Raw genomic sequence first — 20,172 nt, 5'->3', positions numbered from 1 at the left:
ACCTGCCAATACAGGGGACACCAGTTTGAGCCCTGGTCTGGGAAGATTCCGCATGCCACAGAGCAACTGAGCCCATGCGCCACAACCACTGAGCCTGCACTCTAGAGCCCACGAGCCACAACTACTGAGCCCATGTGCTGCAATTACTGAAGTTCGTGTGCCTAGAGCCTATGCTCCACAACGAGAAGCCCATGCACCACAACAGTGTAGCTCCCGCTCACCGCAACTAGAGAAAGCCTGTGTGCAGCAACGAAGACCCAACGCAGCTAAAAAAATAAAATTAAAAATGCTCAGTCGCACAGCTTTTTCTTGTGTCTAACCCAGATCCCTTCTGCGGCAGTTTAAACCTAGTCTCAGTCTATTGTCTTCGTAAATGCCAAGATCAGGCTTCCTGGAAAAAGAAGAGCACAGACCCAGAAGCCCGAATGTGTTTACTGTCCTCACAAGTGGCTTAGGTCAAAGCTCATGTTTTCACAGCCAGCTCTGTTTTCCAGGTAGACATCATTCGGCTAACTTGGACGGAATAAGGAAGCCTTTAGCTATTTGGTTGAAAAGTCAAATACTGTCTTTCTCACAATCACAAAACATCCCTGTGATCCCTCAACAGCTTTAACTTCTTAACATAGAGAAGAGGCTTAGGTGTTTGGCTGATAATGGTGGACCCTGTCCAGTATGGCCTCGTTCCAAAAATGCACCCTCCTCATCTATGAGGATTTCAAAGCCAGACGCCATTTCTTAGAGGAGAGATGAAAACAGACGTGAGTTTTGAGTTGGCCTCCAAGACCATCACTGAGAAGCCACCTGAGATAGTTTTCCCCCAGCCCCTGATACCCACACTTTTTAAAACTTCAACCCCAAATTCAGGTCCTATCAGGTGTTTCAATTCCTTGTTGAGGGGGAGATTCTTACTAATGGGATTGGCAGATAAGACAATTAAATACACACAAAAAAAGCACATTTTGTAAATGCCGAGCCTGCAAGACAGTTCCCACTGGAACAAGGGCAGCTGGGAATTCAGCTCGAACCCAATACGTGGCAGGAGAACAGACAGCTTCATTCACCACATGCTTTCCCATCAACCACCAATTCCTCCCAAGCCCACATCCAGGGCTGCTCTGAAAATTCCTGAAGTCAGAGGGGGTGGGAAAGGGGCAACCCTGGGCCTTGGGACCCTCCGCCCTCCTCACATTAGGTCCAGGTGGGACAAAAACAGGCACCCTCCACATTCTTCACCACCCTCCCCTGTCCCTGACTATTTACAGGGCTGGGGAACTGCCGTCCAGTCAAAAAGGACACTGGCCTTACCAGGGACCTGGCACTTGCCCTTTCCCTTCCCCCATTTAGAAAGTGCTCTCCTCTTCTTTGGGAATTAACGTTCCACCCTTTAAAACTTGCTCTAAGTGCGCATCTTCTGATTAACCCCATACGTTTCTGATTCCATCAATGATGCTCGAAGCACCCTTAAACTTACCATGCTTTCACGGATGACTTTCTTGCAAGTGATTCACCCCCATTTCCTTGTTCTTAGGTCTACCTCCATCCTACCTCCCCTGATGAAGCCTCTCCCAGGGGTCCTGCTCGCACCTGAGACTGTGGGAAACTTCATGACTGAATATATCACTTCTGAAAGAGAGCTGGGGGCCTCATGACGCAACAAGGCCTCATAAAGCCCAGCCCTACCATCAGAACCCTTCCCCAGGGTCCCAGAGCACACACAATCCTCCATCCCGCCTGCATTCCCATGAAATCGCCTGTCTTCTCCACTGATAAAGTGGAGAAACCGAGGCCCACTAATTTTATCAAAACCCTGAAAAATAAATAAAAGAACAGAAAAATTAAACAGGGGCTTCGTGGGAATGTCAACGTTCTCTCTCTTAACTTGGGTGGTAGGTAGAGCGGATGTTTGTTTTGCTGTTGTTATTTAAGGTGTACATATGTTTTCAGACACTTTTATATGCATGTCGTGTTTCACAATTTAAAACATGGCTTTCCTGCTGAAGGTATCAGTATCTGTTGACCCGTGTACCCTTTGCCAGCAGGCTATCTGTGGGAGCGCCGAACGAACACGGGGCATTAGGCACAGGTGACACACCCGTGATCAGCGCAGGCTGCGAACCAGCAAGGAGAATCATACAGGATTCAGCTGTGACTTTCCCTCAGCTCTTTGGTTTCTACTGCTCTTCCCTCTGAGCAGACAGAAAGACCAGTGAATGGTGTGGATGAAAGAACCCAAATGAGTCCCGAGTCAAAAGCACTTTGGACCAGGACTGGAATGATGCAATTCAGAGCACCCCCTTCTTCTTCCAGGAAAAAATATTAATACGGTTCAGAAATCCCTGAAGAGATTATTCTCAGGGGCTTTTGTGAGGGGAAAGAGAACCTCAGGGGAAGTCTAGGAGAAGGCCTCCAGCCAGCACACCCAGAGCCCTCCTTCAGGAAAGGCTCAATTCCTCCAGCTGCCAAGGGATGGGAGAGGTGGAGAGGTCTGCGATTTCCTCCCCTGCCCTGGGGCTTGTAAAAGGCATCAGGACAGAGCCAGCTGACTCTCATGCTCAGCCACTCATCCCAGGCCTCAGCAGCATCTACCACATGCTGTATTTTTAACGGGAATGTGTGCTCCGTGTCCCTTTCTGCAATTTTCTCCGGAGCTCCTCCCACTCCCACTCTCACTGACACTGGGTTTACTTGCCAGAAAATCTCAGTGTGCTTTTGGTCAGCCAACACTCTCTGTGACCAGCAATCTAGCATCTCCTCCCAGCTAGCAAGGAACCTGGCAGCAGCAAATGACTGAATAATGACCACTAATGAATCAAGACATAAACTCAAGTGGTTTAACGGGAATCCAAGCCACAGGGGGTAGGGCATGCGACTTTGAATTCCTGGGCTCTTGTTGCAGGAGCATCTGCTGAGATTGCCCCTGAAGGTCCCATCAAGTGTGTGGAGTAGCTGAGAATGCCCCCAAAGTACCTGCGTAAGCTGCCTGTGGGGCAATGTCCATTTCCAGGCTATTTTTCAGTTACAGTTTTATGACTGCTCCTTTAAGACTGCTGCTTAATTATTTTTTCTTCTTTTCACTGGTCCTCCCCACCCCATAATCACCTATCCCAGAGGACCAGAGGAGAAATTGACAGAGCAGTCCTCCACAACACCATTGAGGGAGACTACAGGAGTCCCTGAAAACTCTGGCTGCCACTACCTAGGGCACATTCAAACCAAAATTCTCTCCTCTCCCTCTGCCCAACTTCCACAGAGGTGCTTCAGACAAAGCCTTTTTTTTTTTTTGCCCCCTTTCCAAGATGATTTTCTCCGTTGCACCTAATCCATCACACTGCCTACAGCTATCACAAGAAAACAGAAATTGGACTAAGGGACCAAAAGCTCCCATCTCTAAAGTTTAAAATGAAAACAAAAGCAAGTCAGAACTGTTGGTTGCTGCAGGCCAAACACAGGTGTGGGACAGGGGGTGTTAAAAATCAAACTTACCCCGTTCTGGTGCCACCATCAAATCTAAAACAAGTTAGCTTCTACCCAGTGCCAGAGCCAAAGATGGAATTTTTCCACCATTGGAAAACTGTGCCAACACTGGTAAACAAGTTCAGACACACTTCAGTATTCCTAGTCCCTTTCCCCAAAAAAAGGCTCAGAAAAGTTGAGTGATGTGCCTGAGATCACACAGCAAATCAAATTGCCATAGCCCCCAAATTCATGCCTGGTTCTGAAGTCCCTACCCTGTAAACACATGATAAAGCAGACAGAGATAAACATGCTCCCACTGAGCAGGAAGCAGCTAGGTTTTCTCTGTGCTTCCAGCCTGGGTCCACATGGCTGTGATCACCTCAGTGATATGTTTTCTGGTGGGGGTGGAGGACAACTTGGAAGGATAATGTCTTTTCTCACACCTGATCTCAATTTTGGTTCAGGGATGGTCAGCATTTAATATCAAGTGTAAAGCTGTTGCTATGTCTGCCACAACCAGAATGAGTGTCACAAAAAAAAAAAAAGGAGAGAGAGTATAAGAGGGTGGAGATGAACGAGCTTCTTTAAGCAGCTTTATCTACAAAGACACTGCAGCCCCCACACCACAATCAGTCTACCTTCCCTCACCAAGGCAGCTGGGGGAAATGAACGGAGCCCACAGTTTCCACTGCTGCCTGAGCTGAAGAGTGGGGGAGTTTTCAAGGCTGCTTCTCAGGGACTCAAGGTGAGAATCCCACCTGGTCAAGGAACCAGGGTTTGCTGGCCAGACTCATCTGGATTGGCCTGGAATGAAGCTGAAGTCTGCAGCAGAAGGCTGGCCCCCTCCCCACATCAGCATTAAGGGCAGCCCTTTTCCTTCACCATCTCATTTAAAATAGGAACCACACCTCCTGACCACACAGGGTGGGCTCAGAGATGGAAGGTGAGCCAGATACCAAGGACTTCCTGGGCATAGCCTACCCAATGGAGCTCATCTTAGACATAAGGCTAGCCCCAAACCTCTGAAAAGGCTAGAAGCAAAATCAGAGGTCACATTCGAATAACTACCACAAATTTTTAAAAGTACACACATGGAGGTAGCGGTCACCTTCTCACCCCTCTCCAAGAAACATAGACAGGTAACACACAGGTAAGAGCACACTCACCTGCGCTCTCACTTCCTGACTCTGTGCCGCTCAGGCCAAATGAGAAATGTCATTGGTTTATTCTGGAGAGCTCCTTGGTGGCTGCTGCCATAGGATACAGGCTTTATTTAACATAACGGAGTCCTTTTGCTCTCCTAGTCAAGACCTTGCACCCCCTCTGGAGAAAATGTCCCCGAGGCATCAATCTCCAAGTCATCTAAGTTCCTTCCTTGGGCTGACACGTCTCTCAGCCCTGTGGTCAGCTGGCTTGAGAAGCCTGAGTCTGCAGTCCCTGTGGCAGCTCCACCAAAGGTGCATTATTTATCACAGCTGCTGTTTTAATTAATATAGAGACATATCCAATACGGCTCAATAATTGTCTCTGCAACCTCAGGCTGGAAAATAAACGACTCCCAGTTGCATGCGATCGCCTCTTTCGGATCCTGGTTCTAACTGCCGGCTCAGCACGTGTGCAACTTGAACCGGGGCCCCAAACCAGCCCAAGCACCAAGCGGCCACCTGTCAGTTCTCCACCCTGGGGGTTGGTTTAGCAAGCCGGGAGGGATTTCCAAGCACTAGCTTAACCTCTGGCTCCACCTAACGGCAAGAAACCCACACTCCCCTTTCACAGATGGACAAACTGAGCTTCAATTCAGGAAGGTCCCAAAGGGAGGAAACTAATTCAGCAAAGGAAACTGATGGTCCTTTGCTTGGGCTCCCTCGCTGTAATTTTCTACCCCTGCCATTTTACAAGAGAGAAAGTGATGTCAACTTTTTAGTCAGCACCTTGGATTTCTCCAGCCCTTTGTCTGTGAATAGCACTTCACACACATTATTCAAACAATCTCGGATGCGTGAGTCACTAGAACGTCTGCTGGATAATGAGGAACACAGAAGCCCGAAACGAGCTGAAAGACAGGCACAAATGGTACCTGACGTCCAGCCCAGGGTCTGGCGGAACATCTGCTCATCCTCTCTGACCTTTGTCTGGCTTCCCCATCACTTTTATCCTGTTAAAGCACTTCTGCATGGGGCGGGGAAAGCTAAGTCGCCGGCTGGGCTCGCAAGGTGAGGGTCTGCGCTCACCTTTAAATCGGGAGGCTTGCTTCGGGGACCCGGGTTGGGCGCCGCGGCAGCGCCTGCATCCGAAGTTGGCCCGCCAGCAGAGTTAGCACCCGTGGCCTCCCCAGGCCGGAGGTCCGCGCCCGGCAGGTGGCAAGCGGCATCTTCCAGCCCAGCTCCATCCTCCTCGCCCTGTTGTTGCTGCAGCTCGTCCGATTTGCACCTCTTCATGGTGTATGTGGGTCGGCAAGGGGAATCTGTCCTTCCAGCGCGCCTTCTTGGGGGAGACCGCACCCCCTCTTACACTCAGAAACGAGGCTCGGGGTCTAAATTATTAACGAGGAGGGGAGTCGGAGGATCACAATTTCTTGAATTAAAAAAATAAACCTTTTTAAAGGAAGATGAGGGAGGGGAGAGGAGGGGGAGCCTTGGTTACAGCTTAGAATAGTTCATTACGACCTGGGGAACGGAGGCAGGTCACAGTCGAGGCTGGGCAGCAGGAGTCCTTGGGCAGTCATTGGAGCGGGAGGAGGAAGACAGCCCCCAGCCCCCAAACTTTCTGCTTCAGGCCATGGGCAGGGCGGAGGGGAGCTGGGCGACACAGCGCATCCCTCCCGGCGGGCCGGGCTGCTGGGCGCGGCAGGCATGGGGCGGCCGGCCGGGCAGGTCCTCGTCGGCCGCCCTCGGCGCGGACCGCGGCCCCCAGCCCCGCCGCGGGCCCCAGCCCCGCCCCGGCCGGCCGCGGAGCCCGCAGAGAGCCCCGCCCCTCCCCCGCCCGCGCGCCCGGCTCCCCGCCCGCCGCGCCGCGCCGCGCCGCGCCGCCTGCTGCAAAGCCGCCGCCGCCGCCGCGGCCTGAGCCAGCGGCGAGCGCGCAACCTATCCCGCCCGGTGCCTCGGCCGGGGAGGGGGAAGGCGAGACAAGGAGGGAGTGACAACGGCAACGGGCCAATGGGAAGCCCGGAGGGCTGAGGGGGCGTTGCGCGGCCGCGTTTCTAGGGTTGGTTGCACCGTGCGATCCCCCAGGAGAGGTCTGGAGGGCTAGGCTGCTGCGTTTTAGCATTGCAGAGAGCGGGCTGCGGAGTAGAGACTGGGGGCGGCGGGCCAACCGAGACAAGGTTTTAGCAGATGCGTGAGGGACCCTCCCAGGAAAGACTCGGGGTTTCCCCCACCCACTCACTTTATTTGGCGGGGAGGAGGCGCAATAGGGATGCTTATAATCGCTGTGTTTTTTTTGCTCTAACTTTGCACATTGTAACATCTCTTCAGTGAGGAAGACGCGGATCCCCTCTAAGATACTTGGTCTGAAACACGTACCAAATGCCTACATTCAGAACTGCAAATGCAAAGGGGAGAAAGCGGGTGTCCCTCTGCCCCATCGCCCCTTCTCCCACTTTAAGTAAACTATCTCATGAGTCTCAGCTTTGTGCTCAGAAGTGAGAAACTATTTCATTTTTTAACACAATAGTGTATGTGAGAATCTGCAAACAGTGAAGCCGCTTTTAAATAAGAGTGTATTAATGGCAGGAGGTTGACACATGGAAGAGAGGAAAGGAACGCAATCTCTTTTTCTCATAAATTTCAGCCAAACTGCGCTGAGTAATCTGGAGGCAGAAGAGAGCAAATACTGGGGTTAACAAGATATGGAGCCTAGTAATAATAATAACCCCATCTGAGTGCCTATTGTGTGCTTACTCTGGATACCATGGTTTTTGCCCATGCAGCAGCCTAGAGGAAGAGTTCTTAAAGTGTTCTTAAAGGGACCAGCAGCATCAGCATCACCTGGAAACTTGATACTGATAGAAATGCAAATGATTGGACACCATCCAGACCTACTGAATCAGAAATAGTGGGCCCCAAAATCTGGTTTCACAAGCCCTCCAGGTAATTCCGATGCAAGCTAACATTTGAGAACCACTGGCCTAGACTGTAGTGAAGGGACCCCTCAGTCTGTTAGTCACAGTGCTCTCTAAAGCGTTTCACAGTTTCCCAGTCTCTTTTCACACTCATCGTACCATTCTAGCCTCAATTCAGTCCTACTAGTCTGTGAGTTTCCTGACTCTGTTCTGTCTTTTTTCCATTCCAACCACTCATTTTAATGTGTGTCCTAGAAGAGCCTAAGTTGTTAAGAATTTACTTCAGTAGAGCAGCTACTTTCTAAACAAGGCAGCTCCATTTTTAGAAGACCAGAATTTAGGATGGGCTGGAAATGGAGAACCACCCCCACCTCCACACACAGTATCAGGCACAATGTGGAAACACAAGGCCACAAGCCTTTGGCATTTTCAGTGATGAGGGAAAGGCGGAAGGTCAGTGAAGTCAGTGGCAGGACTAGACAGAACCAGTGGGGGCAGATGACCTTGGTGCAAGATGTCAGACAGAGTGTACTGCCTCCTGCCTGGCTCGCCCCAGTGAAGTGCAGAGTCCCCACAGACCTGGGTGGCAAATGGTGAGCACATGTTCATGACCTGACTCGAGGCTGAAGAAAAGTGGAGGGAGTCAGTGTGAAGCTTTAAGGAAGCAGAGGCCATTGTCAATTGGAATTACGTCTCATTTCCATACTAGGTTGAAGCTGACCTTGAATTTGTTGTTTATATTTTCATGACAAACATAGCATGATGGCCAGATTTCCTGTTTGTAGCCGTATTTAGCAAGGTGTAACACAGGTCAACAAAACAATAGTGTGTTTCATGACATCAGCCAGTACTTTACATTCCATTTTGGAGAGGCAGCGTTGTCTAGAAGTTAAGAGCTCAGACTCTGTGGCCAGACTGCTTGGGGACAAATCCTGGCTCTGCTCTCCACTGACCATGTGATTGGAGGCAAGTCGTCTAACCTCTTTAAGCCCCAGTTTCCTCATTTAGAAGTGGGGATACCAACCTTATAAAGTGTTGGGTAATATATGTAAAGCACTTGGACACTGCTAGCACAGAGTGAGGGCCATAGCTTTAAGCAGAGATGTCATCCAGCCTCAAAAAGTTGAACATGCCACTCCAGTGGTTCTATCCTTGGGATTTCAAATGTGTCTCACCCATAGCTGACTTTCACCGAGTGTCATGTTATAGAACAAATATGCTACTGCCAAAGAAGTTGGGGTGAGAAGTTGTGTAGAGGGCTTTGTGACCTGCAACCACCAGTCTGAAGCTGATGACAACTTCCAACTATTAGCTGTAGTTGATTCTTGAGTACCTAAAATAAAGAGAACTTGAAAATACTTTGACTGCAATTTTGTTTAAAGGATTAGCTCATTCTGTTATTCTAGGTTTCTTGGGAAAATGTAGGCACATACTATATTTTGATGTTCAAGATAGGACAAAAATTTATAGGTTTGCAATACAAGAGATTATATTCAGTATTTAGGAGTAGCATTTTCCATCTTGCTTTGGTACCACTAGTTAATTATAAATAAATAATATGGTGTAGTGGGAAGAACACTGGTCTTGGTGTTAGAAAATTCACGTAAGAATTCTGGTTCTGTTACTCCCTGTGTCTTCTTGGGCAACCAAATCACTTAACCTCTCTCAGCCTTGGTTTTCTCATCTGTAAGCAGGGGCTAATAATATCTATCCTCACATGATTATTTTAAGGATTAAATTAGATAATGCATGTGAAAACACTTGACACGTAGTATGTGCTCAGTAAACCTGAGTGAAACAAATAACTAACACACTTGTCCAAGCCCACTGTCTACCACATGAGAAAGGTGGGATTATCCAACTAAGCTTAATGCTTTTTGTGAAAGGAGGCACTCCTGTTAATATCAAATTTGCCAAACCAGTAAGTGTATAAACGAGGAGGATAAAGATTAGGGTTATGGAATCCTGTTATCCTTCTAGACAGCCAGTTCATTTACCTTGAAAAACTGATGTAGCTTTAATTGTAGAAGATAAAGTGTCAAGATCAACAGGTACACATAAAGTAGCTTTTTTCCTCTTTTTTGTAAAAGCAATTAACTCTAAGAAATAAGAGGCTTCTCTTTTTCCAGTAGCAAGAGGCTTGTAGATTATCCAAGGAAATTGTTTCCTATTCTGTAGGAATTCTTAAAAAAATTTTTTAAACATCAAATGTGTTGTCAGAGAGCTATTTTAAGATTTAACATACTAACTAGAGTGCTTTGCTTAGAAGGTAAAAGTACTCTCTTGGCAGACTAGATATAATCATTTTGATCACTGTATTTTGATACCAGCATCATTACAAGTATTCCTTTGTTAATGTAATTTTCTTCCCTTTCTTTTGGAGATTTCTACTTCCATTCAGTGTTTTCCCTAAAAGAAATTGGGTTCCGTTGGATTAGGAGGTGTAAACTAGGCAAATAATCATCAGAGAGATTGGCTGGATAGTTGCTGATGTCACAATCCCACCACCTAAGTACAGGCTTTTTATTGGCTATTGTAAGAGGCAGGCAGGACTGGGAAGGCTCTGCATCACTCGAGTTGGAGAAAGCTCTTGAGTCTAAACTAAATTTTATCCTGTTTTTTACTTAAAATGTACTCAGAAGCATTTTGCAATATGTTATTACATTTTCCCATGTTATTCCATATGCTATTACTTAGACATATTTCCATATGTCTAGGTAGACATTTTAAATGATTGTTTACCATTCTATCAAGTGAATATATCATGGTTTATTTAACCACTATCCCCCTTATTCTTAGCTATTCATTTCCCTTTTTTGCCTTCAGGTATAAAACTGTAATTACTACTTTTATTGAGATATTGTATATATTATTTCCTCCATAGCATAAAATCTCTGATACCTAACTAGCAATGTTTTAAAGGAGTAAACAAACCCAGATTGCCACTTTTGTAACCATTTTCTAGCAGCTTTCCTAAGACCTGCATGGGGGATCCAAAGTCTGTCTCATTCCTGGGAGTAGTGAATCTCCTATCGGTAATACAAAAAGGGGAAGTTCTGCTTCTCATTTCAGGTAGGATGCTTAGTCTTCATTCTGGGTGCTTGTTGCTTCTTAGTAATAGGAGAAAAGTCACAAGAATCATGGCCACGAACAGAGGAGGTTTGTGAAGCATAAACTTAAACCCTGATTGTACTGCTCTGGGTGAGAGCCTGGGGCTGGTCAAATGGCTGCTTTGTGTCCTTTCCATCGCCATAGGGAATCCATACAAACCTCTGGACAATGTTACTTAAAGCTGAAAATGCTAGACCTTAAAAAAAAAAATCAGAAAGAAGAGAAGAGAAAAGAAAGAGAAAATATCAGCTTTGCTCAGAGAGAATCAGTTGTTTATTGTTTTACATCTGAAGATAAATATCTATGGCAGTTCCATCTATTATTCTATGCGGTATTTTTAAATATAATAATACAAGCAAGCATAGAGAACCACAGGTGTTAGGCATTTTGCTAGGAACCTTGTGAACCATCTCTTAACCCCCATGTCAAATCTGCAAGGTAAGGGTTATTCACTCTACAAATAAGAAAACAGGCTCAGAGGGATTATAGGCCTGAGAGCTACACACTGCTCTGTATGACTCCAAACCTAAAAGCCTAATAGCCTAATAGACCTTTCATGACTGTAATTTCGAGCCACTCTTGTGGTAAAGAATTTATCAATGAGTATTAGGCTACAGTTAGATGTATTACCATTCATTCAAAAGTATTTATGAAATAAATATCATTTAAAAGGCTTTCCAAGATGCTGGTGGAAGATAGAGAACGAAAAAAGACATTGGTCCCTGCATTTGGACTTCAAGTCCAGCTGGGGAAATGAGACACAAATGAAATGTAAAACAACAACATAAAATTGAAGTGGTAATGTCTGTCAGTACTCCAAGGGGGAGAGTATTAAGTACCACAGTGCAGAGAGAGAGAGGTCTCTGGGAGGGATTAAGATGACTCCAAGGAAGAGTGTTATACCCATTCACTCATATGATGAGTGTTAAAAGGATAAAATGTCACTTTAGGATGATTCTGAAGCCTTTAAGTAGTTAAGAACTATATAAATCATCTTGAATATAAAAGCACTCAATATTTGGATCTCTTTAATTTTACATCTGCATGTTACAGAGTTTTCATGGCATATTAGTAATGGGAAAAACTTTTTTTTTCCCCTTTTATTCCCTGAGACCATAGAGCAGTGTTACTTAAAGTGTGGTTCATGGACTATCAGCACCATAAATCACCTTGGAATTTAGTTATACATGCTGATACCTGGGCCACATCCCAAATAAATGGAAACAGAATTTTCAGGGGTGGAGCCTGGAAATCTGCACTTGAAACAAATAGCCTACGTGGTTCTTTTGCTCATTAAGTTTGAGAACCACAGATGTAGGGGAAGACTTGGTTGATCACATTTATTGATAGATTTGTGAATTAGTAATAGCTCCTTTTTTATCAAGCACTTACTATATGTTTGGCACACACTCCCACTTAGTCTGTAAAACAAACTTTGTAGATAAGTATCATAATCCACATTTTACAGAAAAAGAAACTGAGGCTCAAAGAGGATTAAAAATTTGCCCCAGCTCACCTGGCTAGAAAGAGCTAGCCAAACCAGTTCTTTTTTTTTTTTTATATATCATTTATTTATTTATTTATTTATTTAGGCTGTGCCAGGTCTAGTTGCACACAGGGATCTCCGTTGCGGCATGCAAACTCTTAGATGCAGCATGCATGTGGGATCTAGTTCCCTGACCAGGGATCAAACCTGGGCCCCCTGCATTGGGAGTGTGGAATCTTATCCACTGGACCACCAGGGAAGTCCCCCAAACCAGTTCTGCTTACCTTCAATATCTATACTTTCCCCACGATGCCTACTGCACTGTTGCCTTGGGATTGAGTGCCTATTATATGTCATATAATTTCAGCCTAAACCTTTCAATACTCTTCAATGGTATTTTTGCCATGTGAGAAAACTAAGATTCAGAGATATTAATACATATCTCAAAATTACCTTCCACCAGTTGGAACACAGCATCTTATTCTAGTATGACTTTTCCTCAATTTTACTTCCTCCTGACAGTTTCTAAAACCTTTTTCAGCTCTGACTATTGGGGCTTCCTTTTCTTGGTGTTATTTATCCTGACCCTTTGCACCTAGTTTGGAATAGCAAACCATAAATTGAAGTCTGGGCTTCGTTTCTAGCAGCTACCACACCTCTTCCCCACACAGGAATGGAGAGCTTCAGTCTGTCTGAATCAAGAGGGAAATGTCAGTTGCTTGAAAAACCTTCCGCTGATCTTGTGACTGCAAAGAGAAAAAGACAGTTTAATCAAGGAAATGTCTCCTGGGAAGGGGGAATCACACTATCCCATGTGAGATCTTATTCTGGAGTATGCACGCTTATGTTACAAATCCTTTTCAGGGAGTCTCATATGGCCCTGGGGCATATCCAAGCAGCTAGAAGGACAAAGGGCTGTTTTCATTGGTGAGTCTTCTAGGCTTGCCTTAAAGCTTTCATAGGGTGCTGGTGAAAGAAGACAGTACTCTCTTTCAAGATGCAATGACATAGCACAATTCAGTAATATATATAGCTAGAGCCATATGAATGTCTGTACCCTTTCACCCAGTAAAACCCTCCTGGGAATTATTCTGGGAAATAATTCAAAAGAAGAAAACAGGCAACAACACACCAAAAAAATCTTTATAACAATGAAAAACCTGAAACAACCTAAATGCCCAAGAATAGGGAGTGAATGAATAACAGTGGCATAACAGTATAATGGAATGTCATGCTGCTATTAAAAGAGATAAATATGATGAGTATACAGAGACATGAAAAGCCTTCTGTAAATAATATAAAGGGAAAGCATTAGAAGGCTAAATTGTGTTGAGCTATAATAAGGGCTTTGGGGTCAGATGAACCTGTGTTATTAGCTGCATGGACTTAGACAAGTCACTTAACCTGAGTCTCAATTTCCATATCTACAAAATAGGGATAGAAATATATATCTTTCCAGGTTATTGTAAGAATTAAAGATGATATAACTAGATGATAAAATTTAGGTAAAGCCTGGATAAAGATGGGAGGAGAGTGCTGAGAAAGAATCATAGGTTTTATGGCAAGATATGGGACTATTTTATTTGAAATGAATTATTTTTGACATGAATTATTTTATTGAAAATTTTATTTGAAATGAATTATTTCTATGATTTTTTTTTTAAATTTTTAACTATTTTTTTAATTTATTTATTTACTGACTGTGTTGGGTCTTTGTTGCTGTGCAGGCTTTCTCTAGTTAGGGAGAGGGGGCTACTCTTCATTGCAGTGTGCAGGCTTCTTATTGCAGTGGCTTCTCTTGTTGAGGAGCACAGGCTCTAGGCGCACAGGCTTCAGTAGTTGTGGCACGTGGGCTCAGTAATTTTGACTTACAGGCTCTAGGGCACAGGCTCACTAGCTGTGACGCAGGGCTTAGTTGCTCTGCAGCATGTGGGATCTTCCCAGACCAGGGCTTGAACACGTGTCCCCTGCATTGGCAGGCGGATTCTTAACCACTGCACCACAAGGGAAGCCCTTTTATGATATTTTAAATTTAATACTATGTTTTTCCCTTTATTCCTCCTCACCCTTAAAAAAAGGTCACACTCCCTATGCAGGACATGTGTGTGCATGTCACCTGGAAACCTGCTTATGGATCACTAAGTCCTATTTTGAGCAAGTTCTAGATCAGTGCTTCTGAAATCAGCTCCAGGAAAAATGACAGGAGTCCTAAACACTGACACACAGGAAGGTTGCTCAGCTAGGTTCAGGGCCTGCTTTCCAAGCACTTAGAGGTTTATGTGAAGCTTGCTGGGTAGTGCTCCCTCTCTCCTCTATAGTTTAGGGATGGGGAGTGTTCTCATGACCAGAATGCCTTCTGTCCACCTTTGCTTCAGAATCCTAACCCTCACCTCCATTCAACCACCACCCTGCAGAGCTTGATTCCTGAGAAAGGGGATAGGCAGGAGGATGATATGAAATATTTTCTTTCAGCTGAAATATATTGAGCATACTCATTGTGTCAGGCAATGTGTTTGGCCCATATGGACAGATACATACTAAGCCAGTTGGAATATGTTTTGGAACTCAGGTTTCAGAATCTTCCCAGAAAACCTCTACCAAGATAGTACATACAAAGAAATGGGTATTGATAGGTTTTCAACTATCCATCTTTCTCCATCCAGGATCAGCCTAGAAAGATAAAAACATAATGTGTTACAAGGTCTTAAGCTGGGCAGGCAAAGAAATTAACCAAAGATGAGTTCCACCAAAATGTCAGGCAACATAGTGGAAAAAGGATCAAAAACATTTAGACTTGGAAAAGCATTACCAATCTTCCAATGTTACTGATGAGAAATGAATTGTGGCAAAACAGTGTTCAGGGCTTCTGGAAAGCTTTGGGTTAGGTACTCTAAAAAATTTCTGGAAACTTTGTTCCTCTACTTGGCAGTAAAACAAAGATTACCTCTGTTTGGGGTTATACTAAATTTCTTTTAATTGATTGTTTTTCCTTCCCATGCTCTGCGTCCTAACATCCAGGGATGCCACTGATGAAATATTCAGCATTGGAATGACATTTGATGTATAATTAAATAGAATGCATTTAGCAATTCAGTTTATAGACCTTTAATCTTCAAGTTAATAAACCTTCATGTAGAGAATCTCACAAACAAAACCAAAATATTCTTGGAAATACATAATACATAATTTTCCTTGGAAAAATACTTAATCCTGAATGTACTGGGTTGGCCAAAAAGTTCGTTTGGGTTTTTCCATAACATCTTACAGAAAAACCCAAACAAACTTTTTGGCCAGCTCAATATTTAGGAAAGAAAACATTTATTAAGAACTCTTACGTGCCAGGCAAGGTACTAATTGCTTTACCTATTATGTCATTTGATCTTCCCAACCCTGTGAGATAGGCATTAGCTCCACTATACAGATGAAATAACTGAGCCTCCAAAAAGTTAAGTGATTTGCCCAAGATCACAAAGTAAGTAGCATCACAGCTCAGAGCAGGACTCAGGGCAGATTCTGACTCCTGTGCTTTTTCCTAAATTTTTACAGGATTTCATTGCCAAAGCACTTTCTCTTCCCATGGCTCATCCCATCCTCCCCAAAACACAGTGATGTTAAACACAATCATAGGAGTCTTGCTTTTAACAAGTCAAGGAGCCAGGATGAGAACTTAAGCTTGCAGCAATCATCGTCATCTCAGTTATCTTTTATTGAATGCTTTCTACGTGCAAAGCTCTGTACTAAGCGCTTTTTATACTTTTCCCCCTATTTCTATTCTCATAACCTTAAGAGTTGGTCATAATCATTATCCCATTTGATGGATAAGAAAACCAAGACTCAGAGGGGCCAATGACTTGCCCAAGATTATACAGTAGCAAGTCAGGACTAGAACTCAAGTTTGTAAAAATGATAACACAACTGATAAAAGCAGTTGTCATTTATTAAACACTTGTGACAGATACTGCTTTTTTTAAGACTTTTTATTTCTAAATACTTTGAGATTTATAATGGCATTGTTTTTTTAAATGCTCACAATAACCCTATGAAGAATGTACCATTATTCTCATCTTACAGATGAGGAACTAAGACTTATAGGAAATAAGTTACGTCTCCAAGGGCATACAAATGGGAAGGGGTAGAGCTAGGATTTGAACACAGGTCTCTGACTCCAATCCTATTTCCTTAATCCTGAGGCTTGGCTGATTCCTGTTCTGTCTCTGCACACCTCTTCTACCCAAAGTGTGGTCTGCAGACCAGCAACGTTGGCATCACCTAAGAGCCTGTCATAAATATAGAATCCCAAGCTCCATCCCAGACCTACTGAATCAGATGTGTATTTTACCAAGATGCCCACATGAGTCTTGTGCACATTAAAGTTTGAGAAGCACTGCTCTGCAACACACCAACAAAATACAAAATAAGCAGAGAAGGGAGCAAGATTGTCTAAAATAGGGCTTCTCAAACGAGCTCCCTTGGAAATCAGTTTTGAGCTGGAAGGAGATATGTTCTGCTGCTCAACTTGATAATGGTGATTCTTCCCAATTCATAGATGAAATTAAGTTAGTGAATTACATTTTCTCATCTTCCATAATTTTTTCTCTCTTTTTTGGAGTTGAATATCTCTTGCCTGTTAGTAACTTTAGAAGATGACAGTTGAACAGTAGTAAAGAAATACCTGTGGAAAGTTCAGAAATGTTGCTTAATTGTTGTATTTTTTTTTAGTTTCTGGCTTTTTTAATTCTTGGACTTGTGATTGTGATTTTATGTTGCATAATAGAAAATAGTCACATTTTCTCTTAGTAAACGTGTTCCTAATTTACATTACAGAATTCAATGTTAATGTCTTTCGGTGTTCCATAGAAAGCACCCAATCCCCACCTATATGAACTTGAGGATCAAGTCTTCAGAATCTCTCTAGAAATCATCTAAGCTAGGGACTTTCCTGGTGGCACAGTGGTTAAGAATCCGCCTGCCAATTCAGGGGACACTGGTTCAATCCCTGGACCGGGAAGATCCCACATGCTGCGGAGCAACTGGGCCCCTGCGCTACAACTACTGAGCCTATGCTCTGGAGCCTGTGAGCCACAACTACTGAGCCCTCGTGCTGCAACTGCTGAGGCACCTAGAGCCAGTGCTTCACAACAAGAGAAGCCACTGCACTGAGAAGCCCTCACACTGCAATGAATATTGGCCCCCACTCACCACAACTAGAGAAAAGGCCATGCACAGCAACAAAGACCCAAGCGCAGCCAACAATAACAATAATAATAAAAATGAAATCTTAAAAAAAAAAAGAGAGAAATCATCTAACCTAGAAGAACTTGCCATAGAAAAGTAAAGTTAGAAAGAGTAACATATTTCTCACCTATTCCTTTTCCTCCAAAGAGGATCAACATTAATAGATACAAAGATAATCTACTGGTTCTTTCTGGATAGAAATACGTGTGGTTTTTAAAACATGTTCTCCTTCATGTTTTTCTGAATATTCAAAAATATCTACAGCGAACATCCAACAAATATCTAATGAACACTTACTAAGTGACAGGCGCTGTTTGAGGTACTGGAGATACAGCAATGAACACGCCAGACCAAAACTTCTCTTTCTGGATTGGTGGTTGCCAGAGGCTGGGGTGAGGGTGAGGGTGAGGGTGAGGGTGGTGGGCAAAATGGATGAAGGGAGTCAAAAGTTACAAACTTCCAGTTATAAAATAGTCACAGGGATGTAATATACAGCATGGTGACTAGAGTTAATAATACTGTGTTGCACATTTGAAAGTTGCTAAGAGAGTAAATCTTAAAAGTTTTCATTACAAGAAAAAAATTCTTTAACTCTGGATTTATGTGTTACGTAAGTTATGCATGTTACCTAGACTTATTGTGGTGATCATTTTGCCATATATACAAACATTGAATCATTCTGTTGTATACCTGAAACTAATATAATGTATGTCAGTTATACCTTAATAAAAACTAAAATCTTGGTTCTGATGTCAGTATCTTTGGGCCTTTCCTCTTGGGCTGGTCAGATTCCTTAAAGAAGACACTGCAAGTTTCCTCTCTGGAGAGTAAACATCTTGTAGCCAGAATGGAGGAGGAGGGTTGGGAATTTTCGTATCCAATGTCCATTAGTTCATTTAATCTTCCTTTTTATACAGAGACCTCTGATTCAGCCCTCTCTGGAGAATAAATACTTCAGTCATCTTTTGGAGGAGTGGGGTCATGGGGACAGTTGAAGAAGGGGAAGGTGACTTGGAGATCTAACTGCTCTTAAACAGCTTTCAAAATCCTTGTTTTAATCTCTGCCCAGGGTACAACCTGCACAGGGCATCCCTGTTGTCCTATACCTCCACAGTAGCTAGTAGGGGGAACTACTGTTACCAATTCCTGAGACTTGAGGGATTCTGCAGTATAGATCAATTTGGGTCTCAGCTTTTCCCACTTTGGGTTTCAGATTCAGGTTTTTCCAGGCTAGTAACTTAGTTAACACTTGCCCATTTGTTTTCCAGCTTCTATTTTGCTTTTTGTTTTTGCTACTGGCTCCTCTCATTGCTGTGGGCTTATGCTTTAAAAAAATTCCATTATCGTCATTTTAGTGGTGTTCTAGGAGGGAACAAAAGTAGATCTGTGCGTTTATCTTCATTAAGTGTTTAACACTCATCGCTTTCAGGAAACACTTTCCTATACAAACTTATGTCCTCTCTGGTTATCGTTCAAACTCTTATTCTCCCACATTTGTCCTTAGAATTAGATATTTGAATAAAATATGTATTTTTGCTTGTAGGTGATTATAATTTAGGAAGAATTCACTGTCATTCACATTCTTTAAAGTTTTAAATAGCAGGAAACAATTGATCCCTTTCCCCAGCAGATCAAAAATGGAGATGAGACATACACTTACAAAAAATTATGTATGTAAGAGGTTAGTTATTGCAGCATTGTTTTTAATATCAAAAGGCTGCGCAAAACCTAAAGGTCCATCAACAGAGGACTTGTTAAATAAAACATCCCAATTCATATGATAGTATAATATATGGTGAAAAAGGGTGAGTCAGATCTTCATGTTCTGGTGTGCAAGTCTGTAAGGGCAGAATAGAGTAATTATAGTATGCTATCATTTGCGTTTTAAAAAATATATTTATATAGTATCTATATCTGCAACAGCAGTTACCTCCTGGGAGGGGAACTCAGTAACTGGGAGATAGGGAATAGAAGGAAGACTTGGTTTTCCCTTGCATACCTTTTGCATCATTTGAATTTTATGCCACAGTCCTATATTACAGTAAGTTCCCTACATATGAACCTTCAAGTTGTGAACTTGCAAAGATTCAAATGTGCATTCCATCAACGTCAGGCATGAGTGAAACTGCAGCTTGCCCTCCATCTCTTATTGCTGATGATCTTCCAGCTCTACCATCTCCCACCTCCTCTCCCTCCTCTTCTTGCCTGTTCACTCAGTGCCAGCCCCTGTATGACAGGTATTGTACTGTACTACTGGTACTTTACAAGGTACTGCACTGTAAGATTAAAAATGTTTTGTTTTTTTGTGTTTCTTTGTATTTTATGTATTATTTGTGTGAAAAGTGCTATAAACCTATCATAGTACAGGCCCATATAGGTGAGTGTGTTAGTTAGTACCTAGGCTAACCTTATTGGACTTATGAAAGTGCTATTGGAACAGAACTTGTTGGAATGTAGGGGACTTACAGTACCTAATTTAGAAATAAATATAAAGAACTAATGAATAGTTTTTTAAAGGATGAGCTCCATTACCTTTACCTGACAGAATGCCCTCCCTGATTACTTCCACCTAGCCATGTTTCACTCCTTCTTCAAGATGTTAATTCCTAATTCCTTTTTTGGACAACTCCAGCTCAAGTACTCATCTGATCTCCTTTGCTAGAAATTATTGTGTGTGGCAAATCATCACAGATTGCTGTGTTACAGCACTTCTTTTAAAAAGTAGTATCAACCACCTTGTATTAAACTTTTCTTTTTGTATTTTCATTTCTGTTTCACTGAGCCCTTTAGGAATTGCATGGGGGTCTTCCAAGATAAAGAAGGA

The 20,172-nt window shown here is 43.4% G+C and overlaps 1 protein-coding gene across 1 annotated transcript in view; it reads right to left on the bottom strand.

The window, feature by feature from the left end:
* The window catches only part of TMCC2 (transmembrane and coiled-coil domain family 2), a 36,280-nt gene extending 29,898 nt beyond the window's left edge, over positions 1-6,382 (bottom strand). The window contains exon 1 of the mRNA XM_057729331.1: positions 5,688-6,382. Within this exon, the coding sequence (XP_057585314.1) occupies positions 5,688-5,894 (207 nt within the window). The 5' untranslated portion in view covers positions 5,895-6,382. The remainder of the gene's footprint in view (positions 1-5,687) is intronic.
* Positions 6,383-20,172: the final 13,790 nt, after the last annotated feature.

This window comes from Hippopotamus amphibius, chromosome 3, assembly GCF_030028045.1.
Source record: "Hippopotamus amphibius kiboko isolate mHipAmp2 chromosome 3, mHipAmp2.hap2, whole genome shotgun sequence".
NCBI classification, from domain to species: Eukaryota; Metazoa; Chordata; class Mammalia; order Artiodactyla; family Hippopotamidae; genus Hippopotamus; species Hippopotamus amphibius.
Note: the sequence above shows the minus strand (reverse complement) of the source record. Positions and strands in the feature narration are given on the sequence as shown.